The sequence below is a fragment of the Ptychodera flava genome, chromosome 10 (genome assembly GCF_041260155.1).
Source record: "Ptychodera flava strain L36383 chromosome 10, AS_Pfla_20210202, whole genome shotgun sequence".
Classification (NCBI taxonomy): Eukaryota; Metazoa; Hemichordata; class Enteropneusta; family Ptychoderidae; genus Ptychodera; species Ptychodera flava.
In genome coordinates this window covers 11,090,249-11,113,015 of record NC_091937.1, presented here as the reverse complement: position 1 = coordinate 11,113,015, position 22,767 = coordinate 11,090,249, and the positions used below count along the sequence as shown (strand labels likewise).

Below are 22,767 nucleotides of genomic sequence, written 5' to 3'. Positions count from 1 at the left end.
ACGCCAGGCTTGTCCGGGTTGATGCATTCCAGATATTGGATCAGGAATATCATTATCTTTACCTGAGACCTGTATATCTTAACCTTTGAAATTTTAACGGCCTAACTAGAAAAGAAAGTTTTCTATGGTGAATGAACTGAAGTATTTGTAATTATTATGTTATGTCTATTAAATTTGCTATTCCTCCAACAATTTTGGGAAGTCGGGTACTCAGTTAATCATCACAGCTTGTTTCTTTGTAGCCATGTTCGTCACCAGTTGCAAACCAAGTTGTTTTTTGCCGGTCTCAAGCTATAAGAATGCGTTAAAATGATTCATTATGATATTGATCAAAAGTTTTGAAAGGTTATTCACTAAAGGCAGTATATGCAGGTGCCGCCAACAAAGGTGTTCGTGCAAAGTTTTTCAGCGGGCGGGCAAATTTCAAAACTAATCAGCGGGCGTGGAGAAATATCGATATTTACTGTGGGCGGGGAAGAAATTTCATTACTCTCAGCGAGCGGGGACAAAATTTTTGATATTGGGCACCGGAAAGTACGTACAGGGAGGGGAAAGCGGCGTGCTTAATAGAACTTGAGGAGAAATTAAGCGCCTAACTTAGAGGGGAGCAATGTTCCAAGGTATATTGCTAACTGCTCGCACGGTTTTGTGTTGATCTGGGTTGCCTTTTGGGCATCTAGTTGGCATTGGGGAATTTCAGTAGTGGAGAGAGGGGAGCGGGGAGCTAGAATTGTTGTGGGGATTTGGGAGCGAGCAGACCGTAGATGCCGGAGGGCAGTGGGCATCAAAATTCAGTGAGAGGGCACATTTTCAGTGTATACTAGTGGGAGGGCAGTTATGAACAGCTCTCACTTTCCCCTCCAAATTGTAGGTCAGGGTCAAAAATAAGAAAAATCGGTATATCGGCCTTCAACACATGTTTTGTGATGATTTTGTGAAAATTCATGAAATTTACCAGTTGACGGCACCTGTATATGCCTCGCATGGCACACTCATCCAAAACAGCAAGCTAAATGTATTTTATTCCCGTCTTTCATTTTACGGAATGGACTAAAAAACTCAAGGATTTAAATATCTTGAAGCAGTATTGTTTTCGACAAGTTAGAGGAAGTCACGTTGTGTCTGTTTTCCCCATTGATAACTTTTTTGAAAAGGTGACATACATTTTGTCAATGGCATGTACAGAATTTCAAAGTGTGTTCGCCTATACCCCTAGGGATTGAAGATATATAATTACACTATGATTGTAAAATTATAATGAATTAGAAAAGGGGTACGCGGAATCATTCTGAGGTTGTAAGGGGTACTTAAAATCTAGGACAATTCCTGGATTATTACACCCTACCAAGTAAAACAAGGTCAATGTGATCCGAAAGACATTAATATAACATTATCTGCCGAAGCACAAATATGTTTTTATGTCTTTATTGACTCAAAACATCTGTAATTAAGAGTACATACTGAGTAAGATTAGCTTAAGTGACAATGAATAACGTCAAATTATTGACAGTCGCTCTAATGAGATAATACATATAATAAATTGGTCGAGTTAACACAGTGTGTGAGGTTCTCACTATTCTACGGGACTCACGAAGAGCCGACAATACAAAATAAGATAACTATTCCTGTAAGTTTAAGCTTGAAACAAACGACGAATTGAACGTCTAGAAAAGACTTATATCTGCAAAACCAAGAAGTTAAGAGAAACAATGATCACCAAGGCGATGTGAATTCCAGTCATTAGATAATAGGAATACATTCATTATAATGAAGCACACTCCAGATTTTGTAATTTCATGACTAAATCGTCCTAAACAGCTTCAACTAATCTTGTAATAACAATATGCGACCGACAATTCGTAATGAGCAAATTAAAGAAATATTTGATACGAACCTTCTGTTAATCACAAATCAGTTTTCACCATTTACTTTTATATGTACTCATACTGAAATGGTTAATAGATAGCATCCCTGACCTAGTCAATGATATTTGTTATATATCGTACAAAAAGACTGAAGTAAAAAAGGTTCACGAGGAGAAAAAATACAGTGGCAAGAAAAGAATGATGTCTAATTCGATGTGCAACTGATTCAAGGGACTATAGAAAGCTCTAAATATGTACATTGTCGCCTGTTTTAATTAAAGCAATATTAATATAATGGTTATAATAATTGATTATGGGTGATTAACGTGATGGATAAATAAGGACACGGCTATTTTGTTAATGAATGGATAAAATCAAATAAAGAAAAACAATTTCTCCTTCCGCAAATGAAGCCATTGGAAAGTCTTATTGTATCTAAGAGACATTTTCTCAATAAAAGAAATCTCGAATATAAAAATATATAGTGTTTTAACATTGCGGATATACAATCATATTATCGACGATAAAAATAATTTTTCGAGACTTCTGGATCACACGGTTAATCTACCCCATGACCTTGAGTATAACGTAAAGGTAAGCTAAGGTGACGAGGCTGTTTGGCCTCACCTTTGTAGGGATGCTTTGATATATATATATATATATATATATATATATATATATATATATATATATATATATATATATATATATATATATATATGTAACATTAAATGTTTGTCTTCTGACTCAGTGTTTCGGTAACCGCCATAAGACTTCTTATTGGCGTAAGTAGGCAATGATTTTGAAGTCATCTGGTGCATTTACCAGGCCAGGATTTCCCTCTACCGATGGACTGTCACCATCTGGTAATTGGAACTTGAAAGCTTGAAGAAGCCGAGTGAGAAAGAGAAAGAACTCTACTTTTTCCAAGTGTGAACCAACGCAATCCCTTGGTCCTATAAAAGTTGTTAAAAAACACATTATTCAGAGTTGTACCTTTTGACAACAAGGGATAACACAAAAAAACATAAATGTGGTCTCTTTTATCCTGACTCATTTGTCTGCAGACAGTATCTCGACATATGGAATATACTATCTTTGTCTGCATTTACGCTTTTTTTTCGCCCAACTGATTCATTTCTTAATAAAATGCAATCTGCATCCATAAAAAGACTTCAGAAAATACTTTGTGGTAGCCATTGGAACTATTTTTGCCGTTAGGTTCATGTATTCTCCAGTATTTTTGTTCGGTTTTTAAGTTAAGTCCAATTCAACAGATACGCGGGCGTCAAATTAAAACGGAACACAGGTACAGTATTTAAATTTTGCTCCTTGCTTCTATATCATTTACCATAATGGAAACAACTATGAAAGTAACCCCTACTTGCCTAATGATAAAGGGCAGTATCCGTTCACTGTTCACAATTCACCATTATCGTCCAGAAATCGAGATGGTTCAAACTCCTCAGGTCGTTCCAAGTTCTTCTCATTCATGTTCACAGCCCAGAATTAGCCATAACCATGGTTCCCTTAGGTATGGTGTATCCGTAGATTTCGACATCATCGGAAACAGCGTGAAGTAGACCTAGGGGAGCTATGCTTGCTCTACGGTGAACTTCCATGATCACAGCCTCGATGTAAGGCAGCTTCCGTTTGTCACTATACGATGGTGCATTGTCCAATCCGATGTTGACTTTGATTTCGTTGAAACATCTTTCTTGAATATCTTCGTTTAGGGACAAAAAGAGTATGATCCACAACAGGCCGATTGCTGTTGTATGAGTGCCAGCACCGAATAGGTTGACAACAGTCATGGGGAGATGTTCTGGATCCCCTAGGAAATGTTGTACGTTTTTACTGTCAGACTTACTGTTTCGATATTCTTCCTCTCGTGTCATGTATGCACTAACAAATGATTCAGATAAAGGGTTGTGTTTTCTTGCATTCTTGATTGTCGTCTCCAAATACTCTACAAGCTTCTTATAATGATGATGTAATTCTTTTTTGAACGGCATTGGTATATACCATAGGATGGGAATAAATGTCAGTAGTGCAGAACCTTGAAGTTTGGTCATTACCAAATGGAGTGACAGAAGCAAGTCCTTAAAATCTTAATCATGGTAATCACACCGTCTACCAAAAACGATACTGCACATTATATTGGAAACAGCGTTCATAAGAACATGACTCACGTCAGTTGGTACACCGTTCAGCTGTCGTAAGGCATTGATGAGATATTCACTTTCCTCGTAGATTCGTTGCTCCGTGGAGATTTTTGCCATTCCAAGATCGTGGAGGATTTTCATTGACAAAGTTCATACGCTTTTCCAGTCAGGCCAGGGTGCATCGGCCAGACCTGTAAATGAAAAAAAAATTCTTTCTTTGTTCTAAAGCTTTCCCCTTAAAGCGCAGTGGTCGTCGCGCTGCGCGTGCGCGATTTTTTTGTTGACAAACATAAATGTTTGTAAACATAAGTCTTCTAAACTTAAATCGGAGTGAGATGGGAGCGGTCCCCCACTTTGTTAATGCCTTTGTAAGACTCAACATCATGCAATGGTAAAACATTAAGATAGGAAACGAACTTCAGTGGTGTATTTCTATCTATAAACTCAATCATGTAAGGCTACGAACATTGAGACACTCTGCACACTATGTCGCTGAGTTTACTGCATGCAGTCACAGTGAACAAATGGGTTTGATCGCGCGCGGTCACGCTGGTTGTACACGATGCTATGTACAGCACAGTAAAAATACATCACTAAAGTGATCAACATTGTATATATATATATATATATATATATATATATATATATATATATATATATATATATATATATATATATATATATATATATATATATATATATATATATATATATATATATATATATATATATATATATATATATATATATATATATATATATATATATGTAGACCAGCAACAAGCACAATGCCTAACACAAAAATTACACTCAAGACCATGATCGGCAAGCCAGAGCAGGAAGGGAGAAGGTCACCACGTTGACGTACACGGATATAACTAATCCGGTCCCACAACAAGCTGCACAACGTACCGGCCCCGCGACGACTTGGCCCATGACCCACTGTTGATCACCATTTTTTACTTCTTCTAGTAATACGTGGCAAGATATAGTCAAATGACAGGACACAATCGACAAAACGAGCGGGTTTTCGAGGCATTTGGCAGGAAAATTGCACGGCTACACATAGGAACGTATTGAGAGATCCTGTGCACGGTCATGGCTGAGATCCAACGGCTAGCTAGTGTAGGCCTACCGGTGCTACGCAACTTCGTTGTTGTACCTCCTGATTGCCAGGTAAGTCTGAATCCTCTTTCAAATGAGTTAACCCCCTCATAACAAGAAGACCTATGAAAGGTCCTTCGCTTGACTTGATTCCTGTACTCGGAATTCTCGTTTGCACCACCCCCCTCCCAACGGGGTAAACTTCGAAGTGGAGTTGGATTCTCCACAGCCGAGTGTAGCGCGCCATATACCCGGTTCTCTTGACACCGACGTTCATGCAGACCACGGAACAGATGCTTCTTGCTGCAGCGGGCATTGCTCTGCGAGCTGTAGATTTCTGTAGCTTGCGTTTTTGTCAATTGTACTCCTGTTGGGCCTCTTGAAGTGAAAGTTCTCGTCCTTGCTAGCGATGTCGTAGACCAGAGCCCGGTCATTGATAGTCTGTTGGCACATACACGCGTACGTGTAAGTGTTTAGCTCCATGGCTCGAGCGAGCCCATTCAACTGATTCAAGAAAATCATGATCAAATGTGATCTCAATCCAGCGTGTCATTACTGTTCAATATTCAGCAGATATAGATTAATTGACCTTTTATTGCGTGTTAGATTTGGAAAGTTGGTATGCTTGTGACAAATCAGCCGCCATATCAGCGGCAATATCGCAAACGTAATAATCAACCCGTAACCTCATGCAGCATTCTCGGATATGTTGTCAACAAGGGGGGACCCCTTAGGAGCATGCGCAGCGCGACGACCACTGCGCTTTAATGTTCAGCATATTAATGTTAAACTGGTGTGCGGGTATAAAAGGCCCCTAACTTATTGAAAATTCATAATGGTGCTTGAGTGACAACTGGCAATAGCTAGGTAGACCGCTCCGTGAAAATCAGCCTAAACGATTCTCAAACATCTATTATTGGCATACCATGAACATAGACTGTTTCATAAACACCTAGGCCATACAGGTATCTGCAAAGTTTCACAAAGTTTTTTAAAACTACGACGATTAGGGGAAAAATCGCTTTCTGAACAAAGGGAATGGCCCTCAGGAGACGGTCGTTCCATGATTCAAACAATTGTCAATCATTCGGTGACACGCAGAGGCGTAAACTGGTCAAACATTTGCTGTGCATACGAGAACAATTACGATGTAAACAAACTATATGTAAACTTAGACTTATATCAGCGGGCGAAGGATGAAAACTTTGTGTTGCCATCAACTCTTTTTGCTAGCGTTTATGGTGCAATGACATCACGAAAGTGAACCATTTTCAGACGTGACTTAGCAAGAGGACTGGTCCGTAAGCTTACCCGTAGTACGATGTTTTCTAGCAAAAAGCGCGTAAGCAGAGTCCGTAGTTTGCACTGAGAATGGCATCGAAAATAATCATCAAAACATGGCGGTAGCCTCCATGATCAATTTAATTATTGTCAGTCGAAGAGATCCACGTTTTTAACAACTTCCCCCTTCCAAATCTACGGCCGAACGTGACGGTACTGAACAGTTGTTTTGGATATATATGCTGGCCCCGAAAACGGCCGTATGTACACGTGTTTTTACACGTGGAAATGACATGTCGTGTTCGGAGGGCTGGTACTAGTAAGGTTTTGACATACCGATTATCCCAGTTACATTTGGACTTCTGTGATTCTGTGATGAGAATTTAACAAAAATTGTAAGATATTTGAACAGTTGAAACATTCAATCTTTCAGTTCAAGATGAGCAAGTAAGCGCCATCACCAAATATTGTAAACGCTTTAGTATACGCGTGTCTGAGGACAGCTCATTGATTCCGCGCTACATCGTAATAATATTTCGGCAAAAGCTGGACTTTAATTCCTTCAATAACCATGGAGGTAGAAAGAAAGACGGAGAGGAACCCAGTCTGTCATTGATTCCAGTCAAAGGTTAACAAACGTTTCGAGCAAAACTTGCAATTGCTCCGAAAATAAACATAACTCGTGATAATTTTTCGATATCACCCCGCCGCCAAGCAACCGAGCAACTGACCGCGATCGCTATTACAGATATCGTGATACACGAGATTCAAGGAAGTCTCGACCCTTCCGTGAATTTCCTTTATTTTTTGCGATCGGTCATGACGTCGCCGTTTACCTATTTCCTACCATTTTCCTGACGTGTTCCTTTTCCTTCCTAGTTTTTCTTTCTTTCTTTTTTCTTTCGAGTATTGCCATGGCATAACTGAAACGAACCGGGAAACGAAGGCTACAGTGTACGTACCCAAGCCTGAGTGTGATTTGAGAGCAAACAGATTACGCAGATAATGCGAACGATCGCAACTGTTGCCAACAGACTCATTATGCAGAGCCATGCCCCAAAACGCCCACCCAAACTTGGCACTAATCCTGATCCCGGTCCATTTCGAGCCGGGCTTTAAGCACATTGAGTAGTAAGGCCAAAACAGCAGCTTAATTGAGAACACGATGGCATATACGAAATGGCTGCTCCTTGACTAAAGTTTTATGTTCTAAATGCATTTCTATCTGTTGGTTTACTGATGAGATCATTCAGTGAGTCTAAGGGCTGATAATTAACCTTTCCTGTTGCTGACTCGGGCGTTGACAGTGTTTGAGGGCCTGGCAGAAAATTTGGAGGCGTTTTTGACATAGGCGTCTTTGATAGCCTTTTGGCTGTTTAGTACGACCACTAGTTCCGTTCCAAGCCGTACGCTGAATAAGCCGCTGTAGACGTTGGCCCAGTTCTTGAAGGTCTTTTCAGGTCTCTTGCCAAGATGAAATAAACACCCAACAAGAGGCAGGTCCCATGGTCCCGGGGGTAGTTGATATTGTCGGTGAAGAAACCTTGCAGCAAACGCAATAGTCGCGCAAAAGACAAGAAATGTGATTATATGGGCAAAAAAGTCTGACATGTCCGAAGTGTCCATGACGACAGTTTAAATAATACCACCTACTGGCCTTCAAGAATCATTGAGTAATGTACGTGAAATGTCAGAAGGTTGACACTGTTCATTGATCACCGCTGTGTCGCATTGTTCACACTATAATTATGCGCAGGTCTAGTAAACAATAGAAATACGCGTTGGGTCATAAAGGTATTCAATACAACAAGAAACAACCCGAATAACCAAACTTTGCTCTGTAGACTGCGTCTTCAGGCCAAGGAAAAAGAAATACCTGGTCTTTGGGATTCAGCAACAAATGCTTGTGCCATTTAAGCCTTACGATGTCGCTTTGAAGCAGCAAAATGCTTTGAGCGAATGCATTTGCACTCGTTTAAATCTGCTGTAGCTTTAAAAAATGGATTCGTACAGATACAAAAACATAGGCGTTACCATCGGCCTAAATTTGATACATCAGCTACCTCCAATTGCCATGACAAATTTCATGAACTGCTTCTTTTATTGCAGAAGCCTTTAGGTCTCCATCACATTCGTACTTCATTATTTGCTCTTTCCATCAAGGACTTGAGAAGGTTGCATCTCTACGCATTGGGATTGTCTTTGACAGATCCGAACAAACAACCGTACAGACTGGTCAGTATTATTGCTGACATTGCACTATACAGACTGTACAAGCCTGTTCGTGCTGAACCTATGACTGATGATCATCGTCATTTCATACATCTTCCATTTACTAACAAAGGAATTGATGCCATTAATATCAGCAATATACTTCACAACAAAAAGGTTTCATCAACTATACCTGTATACTTTAAGAACCAGTCTGTACCTATTCTGTCATATCAATACACCAAGACAATCTCCAATAAAATATTCAATTACAATAAGGCATTGCGGAACTTAAAAATTGATGAATTCCTTCAAACACCAGCATCCTGTGACTGCTCTACATCTCCCTTCAAATATACTCCAGTTGGCAATGTCATCACTGGTGATCTGAACTTGGTTGAACATCACCACCTTCGTAAGACATTATCTTGTGGATCCAAGTTCAGAGAACCTCGCAGGATCAAGTGGAACCATAATTTTAAGATCATTATGGAGTCTGTTGAATAATATGCCAGGGAATGGGCTAAAAGGGAGGATGTAGAGCTGGACACACTGTCAGAATGGGTCAAATCTGTGAGGAAAATAGTGCGTGGCCGTATTGGTCGACTAAGAGCACATGTTTGCAGAAGACCCTATTCTGTATTTAATAATAATAATAATAATATCTATTTCTTAAAAAAACACATTCCATGTAAAAAACACATCTCAAGGCGCTGTACAGTACAGTTAGTTGATAAAATGTTGCTACAATCTAAAAAATCTAAAAATAAATGTGTTTTAAGTCCAGACTTAAAAACATTAAAACTTGTCGAACTACGAAGATTTAATGGAAGCCTATTCCACAGCCGTGGTGCACAGATGGCAAAAGCTCTATCACCGTAAAACTTTGTATTACATACTGGTTGATACAAACTGAATGAATCATTCGTGGTTGACCGAAGGGTTCGACCCGGAGCACGGACACTTAAAAGTTCTTTCAAGTATAATGGGGCCGTATCATGCAGAATCTTGTATGTTAAACATAAAAGCTTGTACTCTATGCGCTTGTGAACTGGAAGCCAATGCAGGTAATGCAATACTGGTTGTATATGAATTGATTTCTTAGCTTTTGAAACAAGACGTGCTGCTGAGTTTTGAATAAGTTGTAATTTCTTAATCTGATACTTTGGAAGACCAAAAAGTAGATTATTACAGTAGTCAAGTCTGGACGTAATAAAAGCATGTACCAATTTTTCCGTAGAACTCTGGTCAAGCAGGTTGCGAATCTTACCAATTTTCATAAGGCGAATGAAGCTGATTTACATAAACTTGCCACATGGGCTGACATAGTTGCAGATGAATCTAATATAACACCAAGATCCCGAACTTCGGTTGATGCATGAATGCTGACTCCCCCTACGTTTACATCACAAGCACGGGGTTGACACTCACCACCAAACTTGGAGGAAAATCTTATCACCTCCGTCTTACCATCATTAAGTGCCAACATGTTGTCGTGCATCCACAGCCGGATCTCATCAATACAGTCTCTATTTTAGAAATGGGAGCAGTATTGCGTGAACAAGTTATGTATAACTGGGAGTCGTCAGCGTAAAACAGAGACTGTAAACCATGCTTATCTATGATGTCTTCAAGTGGGGCGGTGTACAGACTGAAAAGTACAGGACCAAGTACAGAGCCCTGGGGTACCCCACAGTCAAGCGGTTGAGCTTTTGACACCATAGATCCGACACATACACTTGTTTTCCTACCCCTCAAATATGAACGAATCCATTCTAACACGGTACCATTGATTCTAAACCTACAGCGTAGCTTATGTATTAAAATGTCATGATCGATGGTGTCGAATGCTGCAGAAAGATCCAGGAGTATTAAAACTACTTCGCACCGCCGATCAAGGGCACACAAAACATCATTCAGTACTCTAATAAGCGCAGTTTCTGTACTGTGACCCTCTCGGTAGGCAGACTGGCATTTAGCATAGAGGTTGTTATTGCATAAATACGAATTAATTTGAAGTAATGCTGCTTTTCAACCAGCTTGGAAATACATGTTAAATTAGAAACTGGCCTGTAATTTTTTAGACATTTCTATCAAGACCTGGCTTCTTAAGTAGTGGTCGGATAATTGCAGACTTACACGACTCGGGAAATTCGCCTGTCTCAAATGAAGAATTAATTATTCTAGTAATAATGGGAGCAACTTGATTCACACACTATTTTATCAATACAGTGGATATGGGATCCTGCATAGAGGATTTGCGGGTATAGCCCTAATGGGTTATATGAACACAAGCAACTGACACCGAATCAAAAGAATCCATACTGAAACTTACATCTAATACAGAGTCTGACGGTTGGACAAAGGACAAATTCTCTCGAATCTTAACAACTTTAGTATGGAAAAAGTCTGCAAAGATATCAGGAAGTGTAGCTGAGTCCATATCTGGCTTAATCGAAGAAATTGCACCCTTCGTACCTGTCATATTATCGATGATACGAAAAAGTCCCTTGGTGTCAGCTCCTTCAATACGATGACGGTAGTAAGTCGCATGGAGGTCACGCAATTTGGTGGTATACACACTTCTAGCCGATTTAAAAATCTGCTGATGAAGAACAAGTCCTGATTTCCTCCATTGCCTCTCCAATCTGCGAAGATTTTGGCGAAGGTGAATCAATTCCACCGTAAACCACGGAGCACGAGCTTTATCAACAAACTCCTTATGAACGACTGGTGCAACTTCATTAATGATGGATGTTAAGGTACTATTGTAAGCATTCACGAGGACTGTTGGAGAATAGAAAGTCTCAGAAAATGCTGATTGCAATGATGAGGCGATTTTCTCTTGAAGTACAGTTATGTTGATATTTGCAAGTTTTCTTGAAGCCCGGGTGAATTTCAAGGTCGCGGTCTCGTAAATGCAGTGGAGAAATGGAGGGAAGCATGGTCAGATGGTAGGAGCCAGTCAGTTTCGATGTTGGTAACGCATGGGTCGGCTGTCCTGGTGATGATCAAATCCAAAGTATGACCCTTACTGTGCGTTGGCCCAATCACGCGCTGGGTTAGTCCCATAGAATCAAGGAAGTCTGTCAACCTTGCAGTATCGGTATTAGCCGGATTGTCAACATGAATATTGAAATCGCCGACAATAATCAGCCTTCCATGTGTGTGGATAACATTCTCCAAAAAACTAGCAAAGTCATCGATGAAGTCATTTATAGTCCCCTATGGTGGTCGATAGACAACGACAAGACGAATCACAGAAGGTAAAATTAGCATGTTGCCGTCAATGGCTTCAAACGATCTGTAGACCCGAGTCTTATTTGGGGTGAACTTCAAATTGGATCTTGTAATTACTGCTGTACCTCCACCTCTTTGCTTTGAACGTGGCACCTGATATATCACGTAACCGTGTAGTAATGACGAAAACGTGCCGCAATGGTGTCATCAATTTCTTTAAACCAAGTTTCGGTCAAAACAAATACATCAGATCTTCTCTGTATTATAGAATCAGTAACAGATTGCAGCTTTTTATCAACCGAGCAAGATGCTGTTAAGTGTTTGAATGATATCCATGACAAATATGTTGTCGTCCCTGCTGATAAGCTACCAATAACATTGTATTTGTCTGTAAGAAGTATTATTTTGAGTGTCTTATAGACGAACTTGGTGTAACTAAGACCTCCATCAACTCCACTTACAGACAATCAATGTTCAACAAATCTGAAATTTTGGCAAACCATAAGTCATTCATGGATAATTTTAATATTACAACAAAGGATGACCATAATAAGTTGCCTAGCTTATACTGGATACCAAAGCTCCACAAAACACCTTACAAAGCTAGGTTTATCGCAGGATCTTCAAAATGTTCAACAACAGAGTTATCGAAGATACTGACTTCTGTTCTTTGTACTGTTAAACGGGGACTTCAAGCATACTGTGATGTTGTCTTTTCTCGGAGTGGTATAAATCAAATGTGGATATTAAAATATTCGAAGGAACTCTTGAAATATTTGAAATCAAGATCTGTTTCAAAAATAACATCTATTAAAATTTTCGATTTTTCCACTTTGTATATCACAATACCACATGATAAATTGAAAGAACGCTTGGAAAACATCATCAACCAAGCATTTTTCTACAAAAACGGTTCACGCTGTTACAAATATGTGGTAATGGGGTATAATTCTACATATTTTGTTAAAAATATTACTAACGCTAAAGTGTTTTATCCCGAGAAAGACATTATCAGTATGCTTGATTTCCTCATTGACAACATATTTGTTGAATTTGGAGGACACATTTTCCAACAGTGTATAGGAATTCCCATGGGCACTAACTGTGCTCCCTTACTTGCCGACTTATTTCTGTTCTCATACGAGGCAGAATTTATTCAGAACCTTATCAAGCAGAAAAAGGTCTCTGTAGCTCGTACTTTCAACCTTACATTTAGATACATAGACGATGTTATTTCATTGAATAACTCTGAATTCAGTAAATATCTCGCTATGATTTATCCTCCAGAATTGGAGATTAAAGAAACTACAGAAACGGCCTCTTCTGCTTCATATCTGGACATTTTACTTGAATTTGACTCCAATGGTCACCTTTCTACTAGGCTATATGACAATAGAGATGATTTCAACTTTAGTATAATCAATTTTCCACACCTCATCAGTAATATTCCACTCTCACCTGCTTATGGGGTATACATTTCCCAGCTTATTCGATATGCAAGAGCATGCAGTTCATATGGTGATTTTGTAGAGAGACATGGCCATCTCTCTTACAAACTGTTAAATCAAGGTTACACCAGAGCAAGACTTGTCTCTACATTCAAACGCTTTTTGGCAGGTATCGCAAGCTGGTAGATAAATACAATATCTCTCTTCGACAAATGATCACTGATGGCATCGGTGACATGGGGCCTTAGTTAGTGACCACTACCTATCTGACTTACAGATTGATATATGGCGGGTGCCACATGTGGGGCAGGATGCGCTTACTATTTTCGAAACACCTGACATCACTTCTTGGTCTTTTGGCCAGAGGTCCATATATCTTTCTTTCATGAATTTGACTTTGTTTGTGTACCGTCTATTTACTGTCTGTTCTGTGCTGTTTTGTGTCTATCTTTACAACTATTGTCTCACAAATTCTGACCTAGTGTTATTGGATTATGGATTGGTATGATTGCGATTATTTTACCTATGCTACGGTACGTCCTAGGGTACAGACATGCTACGGCACTTGCCCATCTACGTACACTTGTAGTTTAGGTTGATAAGGGAGCGTCCAGTTATTATGACAGGGGTGGGCCTGCAAAATCCAGGGGGTCACCTTAAATTTGAAAACTGCAAAGGCAGGTCTTTTTTTTCAAACAGCACAGATTGGCGTAACTTGATATTCATAAGTATCCATCCTGTCAAAGGCAGTTTCAGTGTTAAAAATATTCTGGGAAATAAAAAATGATTCGCTGCATGATTTCATTCTCTGAAGTCGTTTAACTGTAAATCTGAATAAAATTTTTATCTGTCACATTAACATGTTGCCTTGGTAACTCTTAGGCTTGTCATCTTGTTAATCGAGCGATGTTAGAGATATAGCAAGTTTTGTCAAGGGAAATATTTAATAGTTTACCTATAGACTACCATAAGTGAAATACCACTTTTTAGTGAATATTGCAATATCACAGTTGTTGTCCACATCTTCACTTTCAAACACCCTATTTCAATCAAGTACATTTGTATCAATTGTCAAACAATTATAAAATCACATATTTAGTTAGCTTGTATTGTGAAAAAATATTCATAATTAACTCATAGACTCCAATCTATAGTGAATCAACATTTTCGGTGAAATTCCAAAATCACATTTCTTGAACACATTTGCACTTATAACCGCCTTATTCTAATCAAGTACAATAATGTCAATTATCAAACGTTTATACATGCACAGATATGCTAGTTTTATATTGGAAACAATGTATTCATAGTTTTTCTCAAAGATTACCGTGCATAGTGGATCGCCATTTTCAGTGCCATTTAGAAATCAAATTTCTTTAACACATATGCACATAACCATCGTACTCTAATCATGTACAATTATGTCAATTCATCCAACATATATATATATATATATATATATATATATATATATATATATATATATATATATATATATATATATATATATGCACAAGTATAGCAAGTTTTACATTGGAAACATATACATAGTTTTGTCATAGACTCTCAAGATAGTGTGTGAACATTGTCGGTGGAATTCCAAAATCAAATATGTTGTACACACACGAGTTGTAACCACCCTATTCCAATCAAGTACAATCAACAAACGTCTATAAATATATATATATTTCCAGTTTTATATTGAAAAAGTATTATTCATAGTTTTCACATAGACTACCATGTACAGTGAATCAACGTTATCAATGAAATCTAAGTATCAGTATTTTTGTATGCACACATGCACTTTTTACCTGCCACTTCAAGCACAGTACATTTACATTAATCATCAAACATATATATCAAAGTTATTTCAATGAAGACGTAACAATTTATTTCAGTAATAATGATAACTGTATTGTATTAGTATTACACTATCAGTTAATTTTCATTTCATCGAGCTATCCTTATTCTAAAGTTGCAATATTATAGTGACATATAAGCCCATTGGGCTGATTGACCACCACGTTGATGTTGTATCATTATTGAAATATAAATATTGAGTCATGTGACATGTCATTCTAATAAATAAATCATCTACTACTACTACTACTACTACTACTACTACTACTACTACTACTACTACTACTACTTCTACTATTTAACTGTACAGATAAAGCTAGTTTTGTGAAATTTCATGACCGTGCTTGCGCAAAAACTTGTGACCTACCTGAAATTTCTGTTCAATGCCTTTTAGGGCGATTTCAAAAGTACGGCAAGTCGGAGGAGAGATTTGAACGCAATTTGAGTTTGTTAGGGGGATCATTTAAAACAATCTGAGAACTTTTTTGATTCTATCGCCCCCTCCAAAGGTGTTTGTGAATGCAGCTTTACTCAAAGAAAGGGGAAGGGATCATCAAATTTTTGTCATCTCCATAGGGGGTTTATCAAATTTTTGGTGCGTTTGGTAGGGGTTCACTTATTTTGACCAAAGGAAATTTTGATACAAAGGAAGAATTGGCCTGCCAAATTTTGACCATTATAACTGAACGCTCCCTAATTATTGTTGCAATTCCCTCAGAAGTTGTAAATGTTTTGAGTGACACCCCTCACATTCATCCGACTCGCCGGCCGTAGATAATGACGGCTCCCTAAGGTTGAAAATTAAAAAATGATAAGATAGCTAACTGAACGTTTCATTATGCATCTATCTTGAACCAAACATAACTAAAATAACGTTTAACAAAAACGTTTGCAGTTCTGTACCCATGGTACACAAATATTAAGAACAGTCACTCTACCAGACTACGACTGTTATTAGAAATACCAGAAACTGCTCCTAGATCCTTCCAATTTGCTGTATCAAGATAAAATTACTTGTTTAAGACTTGTACAAATAGACTCATCGAGATCACAGCGACGCTCTGGTCTCTTGCAGACTGTTTTTGGATTTTATGCTTGCAGTCAATACAGTCACAGAATAATCTATGTTATTGTACACCTGCCTCTGTAACGTATGTATTACATCATGCAGTACGTTTCTGTATAGAGGACGCGGAGTCCAATAATATTGATGGGGATTGCATTAACCTTGCGTACTATTGGCCGCTATTTGTCCTTAGACCCTATTAGAGTTTTGTGGAATCACGGGGAAATCATGACGGTATTCCACTATATTATTTTCAATAAATTGACATCAGGTGATAACTAATTCAGGAATTGAATAATGGTTAGTTCAGAATTCCCAGTCTTAAGCTTTGTTACTGAAAATAGCTAGACGAAGTTTGTACACTCAAGATGGAGCCGCATGTTAAAAACACAGTTTTCCTTCAAAAAATATTTTTCATCAAAGATGACAAGGAAACCCCCTCAAACTATAGTTTTTCAAGTATTGTAGCAATGGTTTACTGGAAGGATGATAGGAAGTATATTTAGGGTAAAAAGCCTCAATTTGGATGTTAATGATAAAAAAAATATTCTTAGTCAAAAGCTTGATACTATTGTCTGTAATGTAATATTTCACTTGAAACAAGAGTATATGTAGAAAAAGCGGCTATTTTATTTTGTACTATGTATCCTCATTCTAAAATGTTATAGGTTGAAAGACTGACACCCAAAAAAGTGATTACAACATGATTAGCAAAATTAAAATGCCCTCTCATTCAAAATGTAAGAACGTTATTGCCAAACAAAATGGTGGTTTTGTTATAATTTGAATATGCAGAAAATTTGACCCAGCCAGACTGGACTTAAATTCTTTGGAGATCTTGAAAATGGGAGAAAAGAGAATCAGAAACTAATGTTTTCATCTTGGGCTAACAAATTAATTAAAATTGAATAAATATTTGCAAAAATGTTATTCTATGCAAAATGTTATTCTATGAAAAATACGTCGTATCGGATGCAGAGCCACCTTTACTGCTGCTCCTTAACTAAAGAGATGAATGAAAGTTACTATACTCACACATTTAGTCGGAAATTGTAATTTGTGTTGTAATATCAAAGCTGTTCTTTCGTTTCGTAGCTCAAATTTCACAGTTTTTTATTCTACGTACAGAAAATGTGTTTATGTCGCACAGTGAGTTGCCTCACTTTCCCGAAATATGTCATTTGTGTGTCAAGTTCACTGGTCATATGGTCAGGTATAACGTTCATCAATTCGGGTGCCCATTGTACGCCAACAGTTGATTTTAGTACAAAAAAAGACCCATGAAAGTTACGGATTTTATGGGAACGAGACGGAGGGACCTAGAAAAGATTGAAGACTTATTCGATGTACTATTGATTCACCTCTGCCGAGACAATGTCTTTATTGATATATCTAATTAAGGATACATACTGATTAAGATGAGCTTAATCTGACAACGAATAACATGAAAATAATGACTCTCCCTGTAATGATATAATACGTATATTGAGTTGTCGAGTCAACACAGAATGTGAGGTTCTCAATATCCTCTAGGGCTAGAGAACTATCGCTTTGTGATTAAGCTTCAAACAAAGACTTATACATGAAAAAGTAAGAAGTTAAGAGAAACAATCGGATCGCCATGTTGATGTGAATTCAAATCATACGAAAATAGGGATACATTCATTACGGTAGAGCACACTCCGGATTTTGTAACCTCATGTCTAAATCTGCTGAAACAGCTTAAACTTATAAACTTATCAGAAAGTATGTTTATAATATTTTATGCTTAAGGATGCATGGTGGGAGTAATTGAATCCATTGTCATACTTTAGAATTAGTGAGATTTTGAATTCCAATACATGAATATAATAAAACATTCAGAACAAAGACGGGGACTCAATGCTTGATTTTTACGTAAATAACTGAAAGACAATATACAGAGCCATTCATTTCAAGTTAATGTCATGAATGAAATATTAACATTCTTATTTTATAATAGCACAAAATTTAAACTTTGAACAGTAAAGAATCTCAATTTGAATGAAAAATGAAAAAAAATGTGTGAATAATAGAATCGTTTTGCTCACCAAATTTGCAATTATTATACCAACAATTTCAGAGATTAAAGTTGTATTTGATGGAATATTTCAATCTACAAGTATCGTCAATCTGAAAAACGTTAAACTTTATAAATGGCATCAGGAATTAGTTGCTATAGAAAGTGGTGATACAATGACAGCAGTAGTAGTTTATGCAATTATACTGAAACATGGAAGCATTTTCAGTTCATATCTGGTTTATGCTTGGAATCAAAAATCCCTTAATTCGAAATGTCTGTAATCAAAGCAGTTTGATGAAGTATGAGCAAGCAAGTGGCCAGCTAGCCCTACGTCTCCTTCGGAAGTGTTTGGCCATTTGCTATGCTGTGCCCTCTCTTGAAAGGCAAGGTGGACTAAAGCCCAACAGTCTCGACGTGCTGTGGTTGTTCATACAACATGCACTTAATGTTTTTATGTCCATGCTGAAAGCAACAACAATGAAAAGATTTCGCCAAACGTGTGTATTAAATATGTAGAGGTGAGCTGATGCAATGAAGAGTTTCTTACACAGGGCTGATTGCCATAGTGCAGATGAGGGCTTTTCTCTTTCTCACGGCAATTAACCTTGACACCCGACTTCTTTTACGCGTATGCTGGCGATGATCTTAAAATCATTTGGTGAGTTTACAAGGCCAGAACATTCCTCCAAAGATGGAACGACGTCATCATCCGGTAATTGGAACTTGAAAACTTGAATAAGGCGAGTTAGAAAGAGGAAAAACTCTACCTTTGCCAACTGTGAACCAACACAATCCCTTGGTCCTATAAAAGTAACAAAAACATTATTTGTAGTGATATTAATTAATAACTTTGGACGAAACTCAAGCACAAGGCAATACTATTGACAGCTGCTCTTTTTAAACTGAATCAGGAGTACGCATATTGTGTCTCTATATGTGAAATCAACATTTCCTGTATGTTTTAGGGACTGGTCAGCTACTTCAGCCGGGGGGAGTGGGCGGTGGATCCATGGGGTCAACCTATTTTGACTTTGGTGAAGGGGGGTTACAATGTTTTTGAAATGCTCAATAGGATTATCAGATGTAATTGGAACTAAGCAAAAATTGTTTCTTTGCTCTTGTCCATTGTTTTCGGGCATAACGTTAACATATCAGAGACATTTGGATGTTTACGAATTGAAAGTGTGTTTTGCAAAGCATCATACCAGTAAAGAGTTGCATGATTCAGTTAGATTGTAGAAATTGCAGAAATAATGCTACTTGCCTATTGAAAAGGGCATTATCCGCTCGCTGTTCACAATTTTACCATTATCGTCCAGAAATCGAGATGGGTCAAATTTTTCAGGTTGTTCCCAACTCTCCTCATCCATATGCACAGCCCAGAGATTAGACATAACCATGGTTCCCTTAGGTATGGTGTATCCGTAGATTGTGACATCATCTGAAACAGCGTGGACAAGCCCTAAGGGAAGAATGCTTGCTCTACGATGTACTTCCATAGTTACAGCCTCGATGTAGGGCAGCTTCTGTCTGTCGCTATATGATGGTGCAACATCCAATCCGATGCTGTCTTTAATTTCATTGAAACATCTTTCTTGGACGTCTTTGTCTAGGCATAGAAACAGTATGGCCCACTGCAGTCCAGTTGCTGTGGTATGTGTGCCAGCAGTGAAGATGTTTAGAACAGTCAATGGGAGATGTTCGGGTTCCTCTAGGAAATGTTGTGGGTTTTGTTTACCCTTAGACGTACTGTTTCGATACTCGTCTTCTCTTGTCATGTACGCATTGACGAACGATTCACGTAAAGGTTCGTTATTCTTTGCATGTCGATATTTTTGGACAACCCTCTTCGCATAGTCTACAAGCCTCTTATAATGATGGTGTAATTCTTTCTTGAATGGCATTGGTGCATACCATAGGATGGGGATAAAGGTCAGAAGTGCAGAAGCTTGAAGTTTGGTCATTACTATATGGTTTGATTGAAGTAAATCTTTGAAATCTTGATCATCGTAATCAAACCGTCGACCAAAAACCATACTGCACGTTATATTTGCAACAGCATTCATAAGAACGTGAGTAACGTCGGTGGGCACACCGTTCGACTGTCGCAAGGCATTGAGGAGATATTCACTTTCCTCGTAGATCCGTTGCTCTGTGGAGTGTTTTGCCATTCCAAGATCTTGGAGGATTTTGATTGACAAACTACGGATGTTTTTCCAGATAGGCCAGGGGACATCGACAAGACCTATGAATGGAAAGAACAATAAGCAGACACTATTAAATATGCTACGTCCTAGACATTGTCCAGTCTAGAACAAGCTGGCTTGAACTATAAGCGAAAACTGCACTACATTACATTACATACTATCATGATCTTCGACAATATAGCCGTTGAAAGTATATCATCACATTGGTTATTCAGTTTGTCTTTTGTTAAAAGTTTGTCCAGTTTTGTTTATTTCTCTGACTTAATGTAAGTATCCATCAAATGTGAAAGTTGCCATCTTCTAATATGTTGATATTTGTGAAACAGTGACGCAGTAGTAACACTACCAAGCCGTCAATGAGATCGCTAATGTATCTGATGATCTAATTTGCGAAACATATCTCACATACAGGATTTACATACAATCCCCAACAGCCGACTTAACCTCGGGATGGCTTTATGGTAGAACGCGCATCGAGGACACATATTCAGACTCTCAAACTTTTTACAATTTATTTGTGATCCACCGCTTGTGGGGCTTATTTTATTGCTCCCGGAGTAAGAAAAATTTGTACCCTCTTAATTTTTCGAATAATCTTTATCTTTCGATGATTGTAGTTTGCTCTTTAGAGTTGACACGGGGATGGCGGCCGGTTTGAATTTCAAATATCGGTAAATCTCGGCTATTTGTTTCTCTAGTACCAAAATTTGCACGTCGACACCTGATTTCATTTGTTATTTTGAAAGAGAATAGTTGAAATATTGTTGGAGGAAAGTTTGAGCAAAAGTTTAAGTCTTTCATTTTGGAGGCACATACTTCCTTAAGGTTAACATTGATTAGAACCAGTGCTTTCTACAAAAGAGGCAAAATGTTGACGGGGCTTTAGGTAAATGTTTGACTTTTAAGAATATGCAAATTGACATGCAATTTGGTAATATTTAAAATATGCTATTCATCGATTTGTATCCTTAATTTCTGTGCACATGACAAAAATGGCTGCGCCATAATCTATATGTTGCAACTACACGCTTATTTACTGATAAGAGTATTCACTGTGCTAAATGACTGCTATTTACCTTTCCTGTTGCTGAGTCGGGCGTTGACAGTATTGGAGGGCCTGGCAGAAAATTTGGAAGCATGTTTGACATAGGCGTCTTTGATAGCCTTTTGGCTGTTCAATATCACCACCAGTTCCGTTCCCAGCCGTACGCTGAATAGGTCGCCGTAAACTTTGGCCCAGTTCTCGAAGGTCTTTTCAGGTCTCTTGCCGAGATGAAATAAACACCCAACAAAAGGCAGACCCCATGGTCCAGGAGGAAGTCGATCTCGTCGACGTAGAAATCTGACGGTGAACGCAACAGTCAGACACAAGACAAGAAGGGTGATTATATGGACAAACATGTCTGAGTCGTCCTTGATCAGATTGCGAATGAAAGCATGTGCTATCCTCGGAGAGCCCTGCGTGAAGTACGTGAGGGTTCATAAAGTCTGCACTACTCATCAATCAATACTTTGGCAGGGTGAACTGTGCCTTCATTCTCAGATCTGGCAACAATTAGAAATGCGCCCCTTTCTCGAATAATAATGTATAACAACAACAACACACCCGAATGAAAAACCTTTTAGCAGGCTGCATCTGCAGGCCAGGGAAAGGGGAGTTTCAGCATAAGGCTGTCGACGGCAGCTTCTTATCTTTTAGCATAATGGTGTTGCTTCGAAGTGGCGTGACCTGATCAGATTGCGAACGAAAGCATGGGCTGCCCTCAGAGAGCCCTGAGGTGAAGTACGTGAGGGTTCATAAAGTCTGAAATGCTCATATACATATACTCATATACTGCTCATATACATATGAACCAATACTTTGATTAGCACTGTCGGTCGCATTGTTCACAGTGTATTCATGCTCAGGTCTGGTAAAGAAATAGAAATGCGCGTTAGGTCATAAAGCAATTCATTACAACCAGAGACAACTCTAATAACCAAACTTCGTTCTGTAGTCTGCGTCTTCAGGCCAAGGAAAAAGAGATATCTGGTCTTTGGGATTCAGCAATAGATGCTTGTGCCGTTTAAGCCTTACGATGTCGCTTCGAAAGCAAGACGCTTGGGGCGAGTGGATTTGCACTCGTCCTGAGGGGTGTTTTTAATTTACGTTTGACCTAAGTAAAACTTTTAGAACACCCGAAGATGGGAGATCACGATAAGAGGGAGTGTCCCCCCTCTCGCATCGAAAATTTTGATAAGTTGATGTGTGTAATGGTGCAATCTGAGATGTGTTTCAA

The 22,767-nt window shown here is 38.4% G+C and overlaps 1 protein-coding gene and 1 pseudogene across 1 annotated transcript; both read right to left on the bottom strand.

Moving 5' to 3' along the window:
• Nucleotides 1-3,361: 3,361 nt before the first annotated feature.
• On the bottom strand, nt 3,362-3,763 carry LOC139142998 (cytochrome P450 2U1 pseudogene; annotated as a pseudogene).
• An 11,422-nt stretch (nt 3,764-15,185) lies between these two features.
• Nucleotides 15,186-22,190, bottom strand: LOC139141976 (cytochrome P450 2U1-like). Its single transcript, XM_070711758.1, has 3 exons — nt 21,565-22,190; nt 19,546-20,526; nt 15,186-19,083 (listed from the first exon to the last, which is right to left on the bottom strand). The coding sequence occupies exons 1-3, from the start codon at nt 21,887-21,889 to the stop codon at nt 18,881-18,883; spliced, it is 1,509 nt and encodes a 502-aa protein (XP_070567859.1). The 5' UTR covers nt 21,890-22,190; the 3' UTR covers nt 15,186-18,880.
• Between the last annotated feature and the right edge of the window lie 577 nt (nt 22,191-22,767).